General features: G+C 43.5%; 2 protein-coding genes across 5 annotated transcripts in view; both read left to right on the forward strand.

Moving 5' to 3' along the window:
• LOC116058373 overlaps positions 1-9765 on the forward strand; it is a 13985-nt gene extending 4220 nt beyond the window's left edge. For 2 of the 3 annotated variants that reach the window (XM_036006117.1, XM_036006118.1), the window contains 11 exons: positions 1-408; positions 1725-1848; positions 3834-4092; positions 4416-4692; positions 5406-5583; positions 5855-5931; positions 6029-6209; positions 7392-7640; positions 8200-8371; positions 8461-8594; positions 9378-9765. The exon at positions 1-408 is cut by the window's left edge. In XM_036006117.1, coding sequence (XP_035862010.1) covers positions 1-408; positions 1725-1848; positions 3834-4092; positions 4416-4692; positions 5406-5583; positions 5855-5931; positions 6029-6209; positions 7392-7640; positions 8200-8371; positions 8461-8594; positions 9378-9490 — 2172 coding nt within the window. In that variant the 3' untranslated portion in view covers positions 9491-9765. The remainder of the gene's footprint in view (positions 409-1724; positions 1849-3833; positions 4093-4415; positions 4693-5405; positions 5584-5854; positions 5932-6028; positions 6210-7391; positions 7641-8199; positions 8372-8460; positions 8595-9377) is intronic. The other variant, XM_031311205.2, reaches the window with a different exon arrangement.
• Positions 9766-11595: 1830 nt separating this feature from the next.
• Positions 11596-15000, forward strand: part of polr3glb (RNA polymerase III subunit GL b) — a 17136-nt gene continuing 13731 nt past the window's right edge. For both annotated transcript variants that reach the window (XM_036006121.1, XM_031311219.2), the window contains exons 1-5: positions 11596-11729; positions 12679-12801; positions 13000-13129; positions 13893-13961; positions 14989-15000. The exon at positions 14989-15000 is cut by the window's right edge and continues 39 nt beyond it. In XM_036006121.1, coding sequence (XP_035862014.1) covers positions 12682-12801; positions 13000-13129; positions 13893-13961; positions 14989-15000 — 331 coding nt within the window. In that variant the 5' untranslated portion in view covers positions 11596-11729; positions 12679-12681. The remainder of the gene's footprint in view (positions 11730-12678; positions 12802-12999; positions 13130-13892; positions 13962-14988) is intronic.

Genomic DNA, 15000 nt, shown 5'->3' on the forward strand with positions numbered 1-15000 from the left:
TCCCATCAGAGCATACCTTCAGTGTCTATGTCTCCACCCACCACCCCTCCCATCAGAGCATACCTACAGTGTCTATGTCTCCACCCACCAGGTACAGCAGGAACTCCTCGGATATCCACCACCATGGCGAAGCCTCACGGAAAGTGTTCTGTTGTTGGCTGTAAAGATGAACACAGAACACTCCATCGTGTCCCAGCTGCAGAGGACAGAAAAGCGCCATGGCTTGAATTCATTTTTGAAGGTGATGTCCCTGCTAAAGTTGGCAAAAAACTGTTGGTGTGTGCTAACCACTTCCAGACTGACTGTTTCTCCAACTTGGGTCAGTACAACGCAGGATTAGCCGGGAAACTTATCCTAAAAGAGGGCGCACTTCCAACTTTGCGTGGAATACCTGCAGACGAGGAACATGTAAGTAGTTCTATACAACTTATTTTGTAGATTAGGGTGTAGCAGTGTTTCGCCATTGAGAACGAGGTGGCTAACCACTAGCAGCGCTAGCTTCTAGTTAGTTTGCAGGCAGCGTGGTTTCTCCTGCAAAGCCATTGACCAGCTACGGGAACTTTTGAAAGTTATGCATTTGTAAAAGATTTCTATACTGTAATATGTTTCGCACAAAACAGTCCACTGCGAAACATGTGTGTGTGGTCGAGATTACAAGTTTGGTCGTCAAAGGGTAGCAAGCTGCTACCGTAGATTTTGGTACACCACACCACCAGTTCCAGTAGCTGCTAGCTCGCATACAATCCAAACAGTGTAATACCTTTCTGATCTTTCAAATTGTTTAGCAGCTAATTAATGTCCAAGGGAGATGGCGAGTTGTACAAATATTTAGCTGTGTTTATTTTGCAATTCTACACAAACTAACCAAGTAGCAGTGTTTCTAGCAATCAGCCTGGTCTCCACATACAAATCCTGAAGCCCCTGACCCACCAACCAGACGGCCGACCGTCAGCAGTAGAGCCAGTGTGACTGATCAGTCTCCCTGAGTTGGTCCAAAAAGTTCCTCAGAACACACCGAAGAGACGAGATCTAATACGTCTCCATAACAGCAGGCGGCGCTAATCTGGATTGTCACCCAAAAAATAAAAACTGGCAGCTTATTGGATGAACGCGTCACGTGGGTCTGGTTTCTCCCGGATTTTTCAACTGAGCATAATGGGCGACTTCGTTCAGAATACGACCTCATATTGGACTAAAATAGTTCAGTGAAACGTGTTTCTGAAAACATGTGAAGAGAGAAATAGGCCGTGCAGTTGCTGAATCTGTCTTCATTTCAGATCAACAAAGGTCAGTTTAAAAGATTTTCATCAGATTTTGAGAGACTCTAGTTACGTTCATCCTGCTCCCCGTTTCCTGGTTAGCTCTCCACCAATCAGATGGCTCATTGAGTCCGACCGCCCTCCGATGCAACAAGTCAGGTCGGCCAAAATCAAGGCCGACGGCTACGCTAACGGACGACGGCACGGAACACACCGACCAGACTCGAGTCACCGACCTCGCCAGACTGTCAGACGGCCGGTTATCAGCTTGGTGTGTCAGCACCTTTAGCGTTGTCCAGGGCAACACGAGTGTATGGTTGAGACATCACAGCACAATTTACACTCAAAGCCACGAGTTTCTTCTCCTGGAGTGTTTAGTGATTAGTGATCCTTTTGTTGCTTGGTGTAGCTGTTGGCATAGTTATACCTGTAAGATGATGATGTCATTTCTCTGTTTTTCTATAGGCCAGTGCATCATTACAGTTACCAGCTACTAAAGATATCGGCTGCCAGACTGAGCCCCCTAAAAGAAGGAATGTTGGCACGCAACTCTCTTCTAGGACTCTTCGTCCACATTACAAAAGTGAAGGTTTGTAGTTTTATAGATTGCAAATTGCTTTTGATCAAGTGTTAATAATAATAATGTATACTTTATTAATCCTGCAAGGAGAAATTCCAATGTTTTCACTCTGTTGTTATTACACACATTACACAGGCCTGAATTACACACACATGCTCAGTACCTCTACATGCACTAATGGAGAGATGTCAGAGTGGGGGGGCTGCCCATGCTCAGTATCGATAAAATTCGATTATTAAAAAAGTTGGCAACGAATTTCATTATCGATTCGTTGTGTCGCGCGACACGCCACTCAGTCGCGGAGATGAAAGCAATTGAGTTGAGAGCGGTGCGGAGCGGTACGGAGCGAAAGAAAAGAAAAAAGATCAGAGCGGGGGTAGAGGAAATATGGAGAGAGACCGGAGACCCATAACCTTCTGAAACACATGGCGGAGGCAGAGAAATCAGTCTGACCTAAGTCATCCAAGGTGTGGGAACATTTCACACTAAATAAATCGAAAACGTGTTAATTGCAAGATAAGCAAAAGCGACACGGCATGGCACGGTCACCACGGTGATGATTCAGCACCTAAAACGTAAACATGTTGGAGTCCTTGATGAGGAGGAAGGGAGTTCAACAGCAGGGTAAAGTCACTACACAATCCTACTGTTGTTCCGTTCTGAAGTGAGGAACGTAACGTCCTCTTCTGGTGCTGCTGTTTACTCCTTATCCAGCTGACTAGCATGACAAGCTAGCGTTAGCTCGTTAATAACAGGAGTAAAGCTAGCGTTAGCTCGTTAACAGTAGGAAAGCTAGCGTTAGCTCGTTAATAACAGTAGGAAAGCTAGCGTTAGCTCGTTAATAACAGTAGGAAAGCTAGCGTTAGCTCGTTAATAACAGTAGGAAAGCTAGCGTTAGCTCGTTAATAACAGTAGGAAAGCTAGCGTTAGCTCGTTAATAACAGTAGGAAAGCTAGCATTAGCTCGTTAATAACAGGAGTAAAGCTAGCGTTAGCTCGTTAATAACAGTAGGAAAGCTAGCGTTAGCTCGTTAATAACAGTAGTAAAGCTAGCGTTAGCTCGTTAATAACAGGAGTAAAGCTAGTGTTAGCTCGTTAATAACAGTAGGAAAGCTAGCGTTAGCTCGTTAATAACAGTAGGAAAGCTAGCGTTAGCTCGTTAATAACAGTAGTAAAGCTAGCGTTAGCTCGTTAATAACAGTAGGAAAGCAGGACTAAAGACACGTTTTTATTCACTCGCCTTTTGTGGCCCATTAATTTTTCAGTCTGTTGTCATGTATATATTCTGTGCTTCGTCCCATATCCGTTATTGTTGACAAATATATTTGTGTGTGTTGTACTTTTTAATTTCATTTTAAAGTTCTTTTATAGCACTTGGTCATCTTAAGCTGTGTTTAAATGTGGTGAACAAATGAACTTAACTCGCACTACTACAATGATGGTAATAATTTAATGAATAAGCTTTAAGTGTGTGTGTGTGTGTGTGTGTGTGTATCTGCTCTTTGGGTTACTTACCTTTACACAACTATTAACTAAAACAACAAGTATGTATGTAAGTATGTATTGAGTTGATGTAAGTTAATGCTTTTTTGTTTTTTTATCCGATTCATCGATTAATCTAAAAAATAATCGACAGATTAATCGATTATTAAAATAATCGTTAGTTGCAGCCCTACTCAGTACCTCTACATGCACTAATGGAGAGATGTCAGAGTGAGGGGGGCTGCACATGGAAAGGTGCCCCGAGCAGTTGGTGGTTCGATGCCTTGCTCAAGAGCACCTTGGCAGTGCCCAGGAGGTGAACTGGCACCTTTCCAGCTACCAGTCCACCACCATACTCCAGTTCCCAACCCCAACTCCCTACTGACTGAGCTACTGCCCCCCCTACAATGACCTGTTGCAGCCTTTAGTGCTTGAATGTATACTGTGACAGTGCTGTCATGTTTTACTCCTAAGAATGCCTTGTTTTCATAGAAAAATATATTTTTGTTACAGCTGTCCAGACTGCTGTGTCCTGTAAGGACTTTGGCACGTCCACTGATCCCTTCATAGCCCCACTGCCTCATCGAAGGTCAACAGCCATACAGCGACCGTCCAAGAGACCTCGCCTGGAGGAGGAGGAGGAGGAGGAGGAGGAGGAGGAGGAGGAGGAGGAGCCTCTCCAGGGCAGCTCAATGATTACTTCTCCATGGCCGGACACAACCTATGACCCTGCAGACTCAGCCTCAGCTTTGACAGAGTCAACAGTCAAGTCGTGAGTTACAGAAATGTCTTTGTCTAAATGTATATCATCAGTTTTCAGTTTGCTTGCTCTATTTCTGCAGTACTACACACACACACACACACACACACACACACACACACACACACACACACACACACACACACACACACACAGACACATATATATATACACACAGACACACACAGATATACACACACACACACACACAGACAGATATATATACACACACACACACACACACACTCAGATATACACAGACACACACACAGACACACACTGTATTTTGCTTTCATGAAAGTGTTTGGTTATTTCTGAAACTGTCCCCCCCCCAGAGATGCTGCCTTCCCTTCCACCCAGGCGATCAGAAAGTACATCGTGTATGAGACCTGTCTGATGGAGCTGTTTGAGGTGTGTGCTCTGTGCAAGCGTGCATGCGCTGTAAAAACCCAAAGGCTTGGGACATTTGTATCAGTGGAACAGCTGTGCAAGCACTGTGAGTATTCCAGAAGTTGGAAAAGCCAGCCTCTTGTGGATAACACACCAGCTGGGAACGTACAACTTTCCGCTGCAGTGTACATCAGTGGGGCCTCGTTCTTCGAACTTCAAAAGGTAAATGAAGAATGAGTATTGGCCCTGACACACCGAGCCGACAACCGGCCGTCTGACAGTCTGGCGAGGTCGCTGACTCGAGTCTGGTCGGTGTGTTCCGTGCCGTCGTCCGTCGGAGGAGCCGTCGGCCTTCATTTGGGCCGACCTGACTTACTGGGTCGGAGGACGGGTAGTCGGAGTCTTGACTAGTGAATTAGTGCCCTTATGTTAACGTGAATAACAGCTCTCAAAATCTGATGAAAATCTTCAAACTGACCTTTGTTGATCTGAAATGAAGACAGATTCAGCAACTGCACGGCCTATTTCTCTCTTCAAATGTTTTCAGAAACATGTTTCAGTGAACTATTTTAGTCCAATATGAGATCGTATTCTGAACGAGCTGTCATTATGGTCGGGGAGCAGCCAGACCCACGTGACGCGTTTGTCCAATCAGCTGCCGGTTTTCATTTTTTGGGCGACAATCCAGATTAGCGCCGCCTGCTGTTATGGAGACGTATTACGTCTCACGCACGCGCAGAGCGTACGCTCAAGTCGGTGTCTCTTCGGTGTGTTCTGAGGAACTTTTTGGACTAAATCGGGGAGGCAGTCAGTCCGACTGGCTCTTCTGCCGATGGTCAGCCGTCTGGTTGGTGTGTCAGGGGCTTAAAGAATAGCTTGCTCCATTGTTGAATATGGCATATGTATTATAAAAACCTGTTTATGTCTACCATCAGGTGTTCAAGGCAATGCGTCTGCAGTTGTTTCCGTATGACACCTTCCGTCAGCATGCCAGAGTGTTTGTGGAGCCGGCTATAGTCCACACCTGGAGGACCTGGCAGGAGCTGATGCTGCAGCAGCTCAGCCAACAGAACAAAGTCACACTCGGTGGGGACATGAGGGCTCACGCTCCAGGTACCTTTTTGGAAATGCTAAGACTAGGATATGCAGTGTTTCCCACAGATTAGAAAGCAGTTTGTGGCACTGGGGGGGGCGGGCGGTCGCCCTGTGTCAGACGGGGGGGGGTTAAATAATAACGAAACGCAATATGTGGCGGCCGGTGTTGATTGCACCGCCACAAGTTAGTCTATGTGTGGAAACACTGATATGTTTGATAGTAAATGAATAGACTATCATAAACACATACCACAGACTTCAATGCCAGATTGTGCCAATGTTTCCACAGGCCACTGTCCAACATATGGTAGCTATACCATGATGGACCTCAGCACCAACACTGTTGTTGATCTCCAGCTGGTCCAGGTGGGCAGGACCAATGACATTTTACTGTTTTTCTTTTCTTGTTATGAATTTTGCCAATGCCACACCTATGGATCCATGCTTATGCTTCTTTTGACAGAGCGATGAGGTTGGTGGAAGCTCAGACATGGAGAAAGAGGGCCTGAAGAGGAGCCTGGCGCTGTTGGGTGCGCGAGGTGTAACCATCGAATGCATCGTCACCGACCGCCACACGCAAATTCAGAAGTTCCTGAGGGAGGAAAACATCCCCCAATTCTACGATGTCTGGCACATGGAGAAAAGTATATTTCCTTTTGTTACATGTGAGGGGAAATTGCAGACTGATGTCATGAAGTGGTGTATGTATGACACGCCAATCCATATGCCATTATTGGCGTGTTATCAAGACGCATTCTCGCTTTTTAGCGTGTTTATCAACGCCGTTTGGCCTCCATTGACTTACATTACCTTGTGATTGGGTGTGAATTGACGCCGTAGCGAGTAGTATGAAAGGCCGAACATTCGTGTAGGGAGGTTGGTCGGGGTAGCCTCGTGAGACCGTCCTGATCTGGTGAGCTCCAGTTTTCCACTCCCAGATCAGTCTGGCATCTTGAGACAATTTGGAGCCGTTCGCCAAACGACAATGTTGGTTTTGAGGCGGGTTTAGGTGTGACGCAACAAGAAGCGACTGTTCAGTCTAAACAACGTGGCGGCTTCCACGGATGAGATGAGCGTAGCTATCACGCAAGTTTTATTCAAATTAGAAAGTATTCCTTCGTTGAAAGAAGAGCAAAAAATGGCACTGGAGGCTTTTCTCAGAGGAAAAGATGTTGTTGCTCTTCTCCCGACTGGTTTCATCAAGAGTTTGATATATCGTTGATCTGATTGGTTGATTTGGCCCGTCTATCACCAACATAGGTGGTGATAGACAGATGGTTTATCCAATCAGCTAACCAGGATTTTCGCCCCTTCCCAAAAGTTCTCCAACAGAAAGTTCCCAGATGGATATGCCGAGCAAATGCCGAGCCATCCATCTGGAGTCAGGTTATGGTCGGGGGGGAGGACAGGTCAAACACACTTTCACCCAGGAGACCGGGGATCAGGTCCCGGGTGTGGCGTTTCTTCGCTCTCTTGTTTGTGTAAAGCCAACCCCGTTGTTCCTTTCCTAAACTCAACCGTCCCTTTCTTCTCGCAATAACACGCCACGTGGCGTGTATGTTTACATCCGCTGTATACAGCGTAGACATACATGCAGATAGCTCAAAATGCGTCCAGATAACACACCACTTGGCTGTAGAAAGTGGGCGTGTTTGTTTACATGAAGTCATGATGTCATGTTGGGAAATCGCATAAGAATTTGCTGAATGTATTGGTGGGCCACCTTGTAGGCCGATACCTGAGTCTACACATAAAGCTTCATGACAACACATTCATATTGGGTTAACTTTTGTTGAAAAAAAATTAATATTTATTCTGCTTTGTAGGACTTTCAAAGAAAATAGATAAAATGGCCAAAAAGAAGGACTGTGAGAAAGTAAAGAGGTGGATGCCAGCCATCAGGAACCACGTGTACTGGACCGCTGCGTCATCCCAAACGGGGCCGGAGAGAGTGGCTAAATGGACCTCCCTCCTCAACCACGTACGGGACGTTCACACACACGAGGACCCCCTCTTCCCACAATGCCTCCATACCATCCGAAAAACAAGGGACAAGAGGAAGTGGCTCTCAGCAGGTTTGTTTCATTCAACTGGTTTGGTTATATTTATTAGCTGCAATTATGGCAATAACCAATAATATGATATGATGTACTATATATTAGAGATGCACTGATTGACCGGCTGGTGACCGGAATTGGCTGATTTTCACGTGATCGGCCATGACCGCGAAGAACACAAACAACCAAATCACCAGCTAACAATGAACTGACAACAGAAGTTCTACCACTTCCAGTTCTCTCACCACGCCATCTCAGCTGGCTAGTTATCCTCCTCTCTTTTTCCTTTCTGCTTTTTCCGCCGGGTGGCGTGCGTGCCCCCTCGCGGTGTGAAACGCTGTTCTCCGACATGCACTCTCACTCTCTTTGTTATTTATATATTATTGTATTGCCATTACCTGTTTTCCCTGTTTTCATAAAGTTTAGTTTCAATAAATGTTCAATGTAAAATGTTCTGTTAAAGAAAAGATAGACAATATTTGTGTGTGCTGTAAAGTGGTTAGAAAAAATGAAATCAGAATCAGCCTAGAAATTTGTAATCGGTGCATCTCTACTACATCATGTTTTTGTCTTGCAGGAACTCCTGCGTTTGACAGCCTGGAGAAGGAGCTGACCAAAAAGTCTGTCCTGAAGGACATCGCCAAGCTCAGTCCCCACTACCAGACGTCCTCTTTGGAGGCCTTCCAGAGCGCCATCCTGCGGTTCGCTCCAAAAAACGTTGTCTATCCATATCTGGGAATGCTGTGCAGGTACCTTAAACTGTGTTTACTTTTTGAGAACATTGTCCCATTTCTTGCAGTTGTTTTCGTGTGTGATTTTCTTGTTTTCCCTGACCCAGACTCTACCTGGCTGCACTGCATTATAACGAGAATGCTGATGGAGGACGAGCCCCCACATCGTCAGGGGATCCTCTTCCAAAATCCAGGACGGGAGAGAGCCGAGCCAGACCAGTGAAGACCGAGGCAACATTTAGTATGTGTATTTTTATTTTTTCACTCAAAAACAACACAACATACATGTACAAACATTTACATTGTACATGCAACATGACATCATGACTTCATGTAAACATACACGCCCACTTTCTACAGCCAAGTGGTGTGTTATCTGGACGCATTTTGAGCTATCTGCGTGTATGTCTACGCTGTATACAGCGGATGTAAACATACACGCCACGTGGCGTGTTATTGCAAGAAGAAAGGGACGGTTGAGTTTAGGAAAAGAAAAACGGGGTTGGCTTTACACAAACAAGAGAGCGAAGAAACGCCACACGCGGGACCTGATCCCCGGTCTCCTGGGTGAAAGTCCTGTGTTTGACCCATCTTCCCCCCCGACCAACCTCCCTACGCAGATTTTCGCCCTTTCATACTACTCGCTGCAGCGTCAATTCACATGTAGACGCAAGGTAATGTAAGTCAATGGAGGCCAAACGGCGTTGATAAACACGCTAAAAAATAACAATAATGGCATACGAGTTGGCGTTTCATACATACACCACTTCATGACATCAGTCTGGTACATGACACAAAGTACTGTAACGGTACTTTCAACACAATAAACAACAACAAACTTTACTTAAATACCTGAGAAAATACAAAAATCAAAGTGCAAAATGTCAATATATGAACAGCTGTTGAACAATCTAGTAAATGATAGTGATTCACTTTTTTGGTGTGTGTGTGTGTGTGTGTGTGTGTGTGTGTGTGTGTGTGTGTGTGTGTGTGTGTGTGTGTGTGTGTGTGTGTGTGTGTACAGGGTATGTAGATGATTTGATGGACATGATCATGGAGAAAGTCTTTGTCGACCCATCACCGTATAGAGATGAGATTCTGAAGATAAACATCCCACCAGACCGGTCTTCCCAGTAAGCCTCCATATCTTCCTTGTGCGTCAGGAAACTCCCGTCGGATCCGAAGTACCACACCTGACAGGATCACTACCTGTATCTTGGACCACTGAAGCCCCAGCACCAGCTCACCAAACGTCTATAAGCTCCAAACCTGTAAGGACTGAGACAAATGAACATTGGTAGTCAACAGGTTCTGTGATGTGTGTGTTCTAGGGTTGGGTACCGAGACCCGGTGCCTTAAGGACCGGTATCTACCGGACTGAATAGCAACGCGGATTTCGGTGTCATTCAAAAATGTTGAAAAAAGCACCAAGAATGTAAAAAAAAATGAAATAAAAGCACCAAAAACTAGGTGGGCCTAAATTTATTGTGAACCTAAATTAAAATGCGGGCCGGATCAAAACCTGCGAGGGGCCGGATGTGGCCCTCGGGCCTTATGTTTGACACGTGTGGTGTAAAGTGTGACTGTATTTCACTGGAGAGGATCCAACAGTTGGAAAAACACAGACGGTGCATTCACTTGAAACTAGTAAGCCTCACGGTGCATTCAAAGTTATTGTAAAATACCCTTTTCCCATCTGGTGGTGGTTTTTGTCATTCAACAGCAATGTACTGGTGAAATAAGTCATTGTTATAAGTTATAGTTATTACATTATTATTAAATCATTTTTTTTGACCATATGGCCTCAGCAATGAACCGACTGTTGTTTAGTCCCCAAACGCTACCCAACCCTACTGGGTTCACGTCTCTCTGATCTGGTTCAGTGAATCCTTCAACGCTGTATTTCTATGTACAATGACAGCAGTCAATAAATGTTTACTATATTTGTAAAATGTTTCATGTGAATTTATGTGTAATATACAGTATATGTTTAGGAAATACTCGGCTATATGTTCAAGAAACAATATGATCTGAAATAGTGGCATTGGCTGATTATATTTAGTACATAATGTTGTATGAACAGTGAATGTAAGGTCAATTCAATTTATTTATAGTATCAAATCATAACAGGAGTTATCTCAGGATACTTTACAGATAGAGTAGGTCTAGACCACACTCTATAATTTACAGAGACCCAACAATTCCAGTAATTTCCCCAAGGGCAAGCATTCAGTGTGACAGTGGTGAGGAAAAACTCCTTTTAGGTAGAAACCTGGGACAGACCCAGACTCTTGGTAGGTGGTGTCTGATGGTGCTGGTTGGGGGGGTGATGAACAGTGGCAATAATAGTCACAATAAAGATAATGGAACAGTGACTAGAAATGGTAGTCGTAGTAGTTCATGGCACTGCAGGACGGTACAGGGCGTAGCAGGACGCAGCAGAGCGTAGCAGGGTGTAGCTAACGTGGACACGTTTTCTTATTTATAGTCATCACAGAGCCAGTACCTCAGAGGTCACCATATATTATAAGTAGCAGCCGTCAGAATGTGTGACCCCACTGTAACTTACAGTAATTAACCTTTAAACACTGTTTGTTGCTAACCCCTTAATTTACAGTTTTAACTGCTCTTACTTTAACATAAATACCAATTAAAATGATAAGTATTTTTAATAGAATGTTTATTGTAAAAAGAACCTTATTAGAATGAATTGATGACTATAAATAAGAAAACGTGTCCACGTTAGAGTGAAGAGATGAAATAACTACCCCAAACAATATTTTGAAGTTGAACTCCTTTATTAAGCAGTTACAGTGAGGTCACACATTCTGACAATCTACCCAGTGTGCTGATCCATTAAATATTTAGTTCTTTCTTTTCTTAACAGTACAATATTATTATTATTTTTAGGTAGGTTATTACAAATGTAACTTGTGCATGCAGTCACAAAGAAATACATGTTAGTAATTGTATCTTAATATATTTTATTTACTTTCAGATAAACATCTGTTACTATGCCTGATATGGGATATGGTCACCAGCGGTTTACTCTTTGTCCTTAGGAAGCTATAACAAATCGTGAATAATCAGACAGCTTGCATCCGTGGATGTAGTAGGCGCTCTTCTTCGCCCTCTATTGTCAGCAGACGATGTGCAACAGCGCCCTCTGCGGTCCCAGTTTCTGATGGGTCACAGCTTTCGGTGCAACACCGGTGTGTCTCATGCAGGGGGCGGTAACGGGCCACCGGACAACTAAACACCGGCAGCAGAAGAAGAAGAAGGAGAAGATGGCGCTGTGCTGGATGTAAACAAAGAGGATTTACTGTTTCTCCGTCTGAAGAAGAAGGTTTAACTTCTGGAAACATACACACTGAAGGTTGGTTTCATTCTGTACACAGACACAGCTAACGGAAGCAGCTAACTGCTAACTGCTAACTGTAATGTAACCCTACAGGACTAATGTTCAGCAGCAGTTAGAGTCACTAAAAGTTCTGTTGTTGCTGCTGACAGACTCAGATTATTATTCTAAGTGTCTGACAACATTATGGGATGGATCCCTACAGAGATAGACCGTTTAGTTAAAGAGTAAGATCCTTTTAGTTTAACATGAAACAGCCCCGAAATCACCATCACCAAACTCCACCAGACTCCATGTAAATAATCAGTACTTTTAGCGTGTATAGAGCCAGCATATCTCAACCAGACTCCATGTAAATAATCAGTACTTTTAGCGTGTATAGAGCCAGCATATTTCCACCAGACTCCATGTAAATAATCAGTACTTTTAGCGTGTATAGAGCCAGCATATTTCCACATGTAAATGGGTGAATTAAGGGATTATTTCAACCAAACCAGAGTGGTGATTGTTGGAACAGTGGAGAGATGAACCAAGATGGCTTTTGATAGTTTGATTTAGTTTCTGTCCACTTTGAATGAAGTGTGTTTTACAATGATAAAAGTAGTGATTATTTACATGGAGTCTGGTGGAGTTTGGTGATAGATATTGCAGCGCCTCAGCCTTTCTATTCTTTTCCAAACTCATCTTCTATAAGGCTGCAACTAAAGATTACTTTCATTGTTGATTTATCTGCCAATTATTTTCTCGATGAATCGTTTGGTGTATAAAATGTCAGAAAGTCTTTGTCTGTGTGTGTGTGTGGTTTTAGGATTAGGGTTAGAATTAGGTTATGGTTAGGGTGAGGGTAAGGGTTAAGGTTAGGCATTTAGTGGTGATGGTTAAGGTTAGGGTAAGGGGCTAGGGAATGCATTATGTCAATGTCGGGTCCCCACAAAGATAGTGAAACAAACGTATGTGTGTGTTCTAGGTGATGGCTGGTCGAGGTGGTGGGCGGGGCCGGAGGATGATGACTTTCAGCGTGGAGGCCGTCGGCATCACCAGAGGAGACAGTTTACCTCCATCCATCCAACAACCTACACCTCTGTTTCCTGTGAGACACACACACACACACACACACACACACACACACACACACACAAACCAGCAAAAGTAACATATTCTTCATGTCTGATTGGATGTTTCTGCCAGCAGTGCACTCTGGGACCTGTAGTTGACTGTGTGTGTGTGTGTGTGTGTGTGTGTGTGTGTGTGTGTGTGTGTGTGTGTGTGTGTGTGTGTGTGTGTGCAGGTGATGGAGCAGAAGCCCCTCCCCCTGACAGCTGGCGAGGAGGAGGAGTATCTGTTGGCTCTCAAACAGGAGTTCAGAGGAGCGATGAAGAGTCTGCCGTGCTTCATCCAGCCGACAGCTGCACACCGAGGTCAGAGTTCAACACACACACACACACACACACACACACAGACATCGTAGCTTCAGTGAGACGTCATCCATGAGACATTGAAGTGTGAAGTCTTTTTAATGAAGTACTTTCACAGTCTTATACTTCAACAGTTTAACGATAAACTGAGACTTTCTTGACTTGTGAAATTATCTAAATTAAACTGATGAACATCAGATGTGTATTTCATGACTCAATTCAAACGGGATAAAAAAATAATTTGTCTTTCCCCATTCACTCCCGAAAGATAGGTCCCATGGACCGGAAGTAGAAAGGCGGGACTTCAGCTCTCTATAGCGCGCCAGGTGGATAAGCCAGTTTGTGATTGGTTCCTGCAGATTAGTAACAGAAGCAGGATAGATAAACGTACAGGTTTCCAGCCTGAGCTGCACGGAGGAATCAAACCCCCGGCAGATTGGGCTGGGTTACCCAGTCTACATACCATAATACTAGAAATACTCTGTATCTCACTCTGGTAACATGTCAACAAACTGCATGGCTCCACTCAAATACTTTTTAGCAGCTGCCTTCTACCAAGTGTTGTACACATATAGCTGTCAATCAAGAGGTTTCACACACACACACACACACACACACACACACACACACACACACACACACACACACACACACACACACACACACATACACACACACACACACACACACACAGACAGAGACACACACAGACAGACAGAGTTTTATTGTGAAGGTCTTGTTCCTGCTTCCTGTTTCCTGTTTCCAGATGTGGAGAGGTACTCTGATAAATATCACAGCAGTGAGCAGACAGAGGCGCTGACAGACTGGACTCCAGGTCAGATCATATATAATCACATCAGAGCTGCTACTATTGATTACCTTGTATTCATGTGTGGATGAATGGATGAGTAGTTCTGTCTCTAAAATGTTGATCAGAGTTTCCTAAAAAGCCCAAGATGACATCATCACGTGTCTTATTTTATCCCCAACTCAAAGATCTCAGTGTCCTGTCCCAGAGGAGGGAAGACACTAGGACATATTCATATTTAACAAGCTGACATCACACTAGATTACCTGATTTATCAGAAACTAAATGACTCAAACTGAGTAATGCATTATCAGAATACACTGTAAACCTCAATAAGTTCATAGTACTCAAAACCTTTGCAGAAACTGATTACATAATAACTTTTGAGGTAAGTAACTTAATTTGTTTAAGTAAGATTTTTTTTAAAGTTACAATCAAGTCAAACCTAAACATTTAATTTTTATTTTTCATTCATTCATTTCATTTTTTTAAGTGCACCGTGCTTAAAAATATTGTTTAACATACGCACAATTTTAGTTTCTCCATACTTAATTATTTTTGATCCAATGGTACTTAATTAAATAGAAATCTACTAACTCAAAAAATATACTTGTGTATAACCCACAAGCTAATGAAAATTACAAGTTAAAACTACAAAAAAAATAACTTCAGCTGTACATTTTCTTTTATTCAGTCTTAAAATTGTTTTATACAAACATGTCAGACCATCAACAGCAGTCGTTTTTTAAAGCTGTGTTCTAGCTCAGAGGGGTCTAACTGTGTGCCATGATGCACTAAGTGACTCAAGTCACATAGTTGGAGATTAATTTAGAAGTTGATGACTCATCGATTCATCTTTGCAGCTCTAGACTTTATGTATGTATGTAAGGAAGTACGGAGGGAAGGAGGTAAGAAATAATAATAGATTATCAGAATAGTTGGAGATTAATCCATTCATCTTTGCAGCTGTACATCCTATTAATCACCCTATTGATACCAATAAGTGGATGTGAGGTTGATTATATACGTTATAAAGAGTTTGTTGTTGTTTCAGACTGGAAGAGAT

The sequence above is a fragment of the Sander lucioperca genome, chromosome 10 (assembly GCF_008315115.2).
Source record: "Sander lucioperca isolate FBNREF2018 chromosome 10, SLUC_FBN_1.2, whole genome shotgun sequence".
In the NCBI taxonomy this organism is placed as follows: Eukaryota; Metazoa; Chordata; class Actinopteri; order Perciformes; family Percidae; genus Sander; species Sander lucioperca.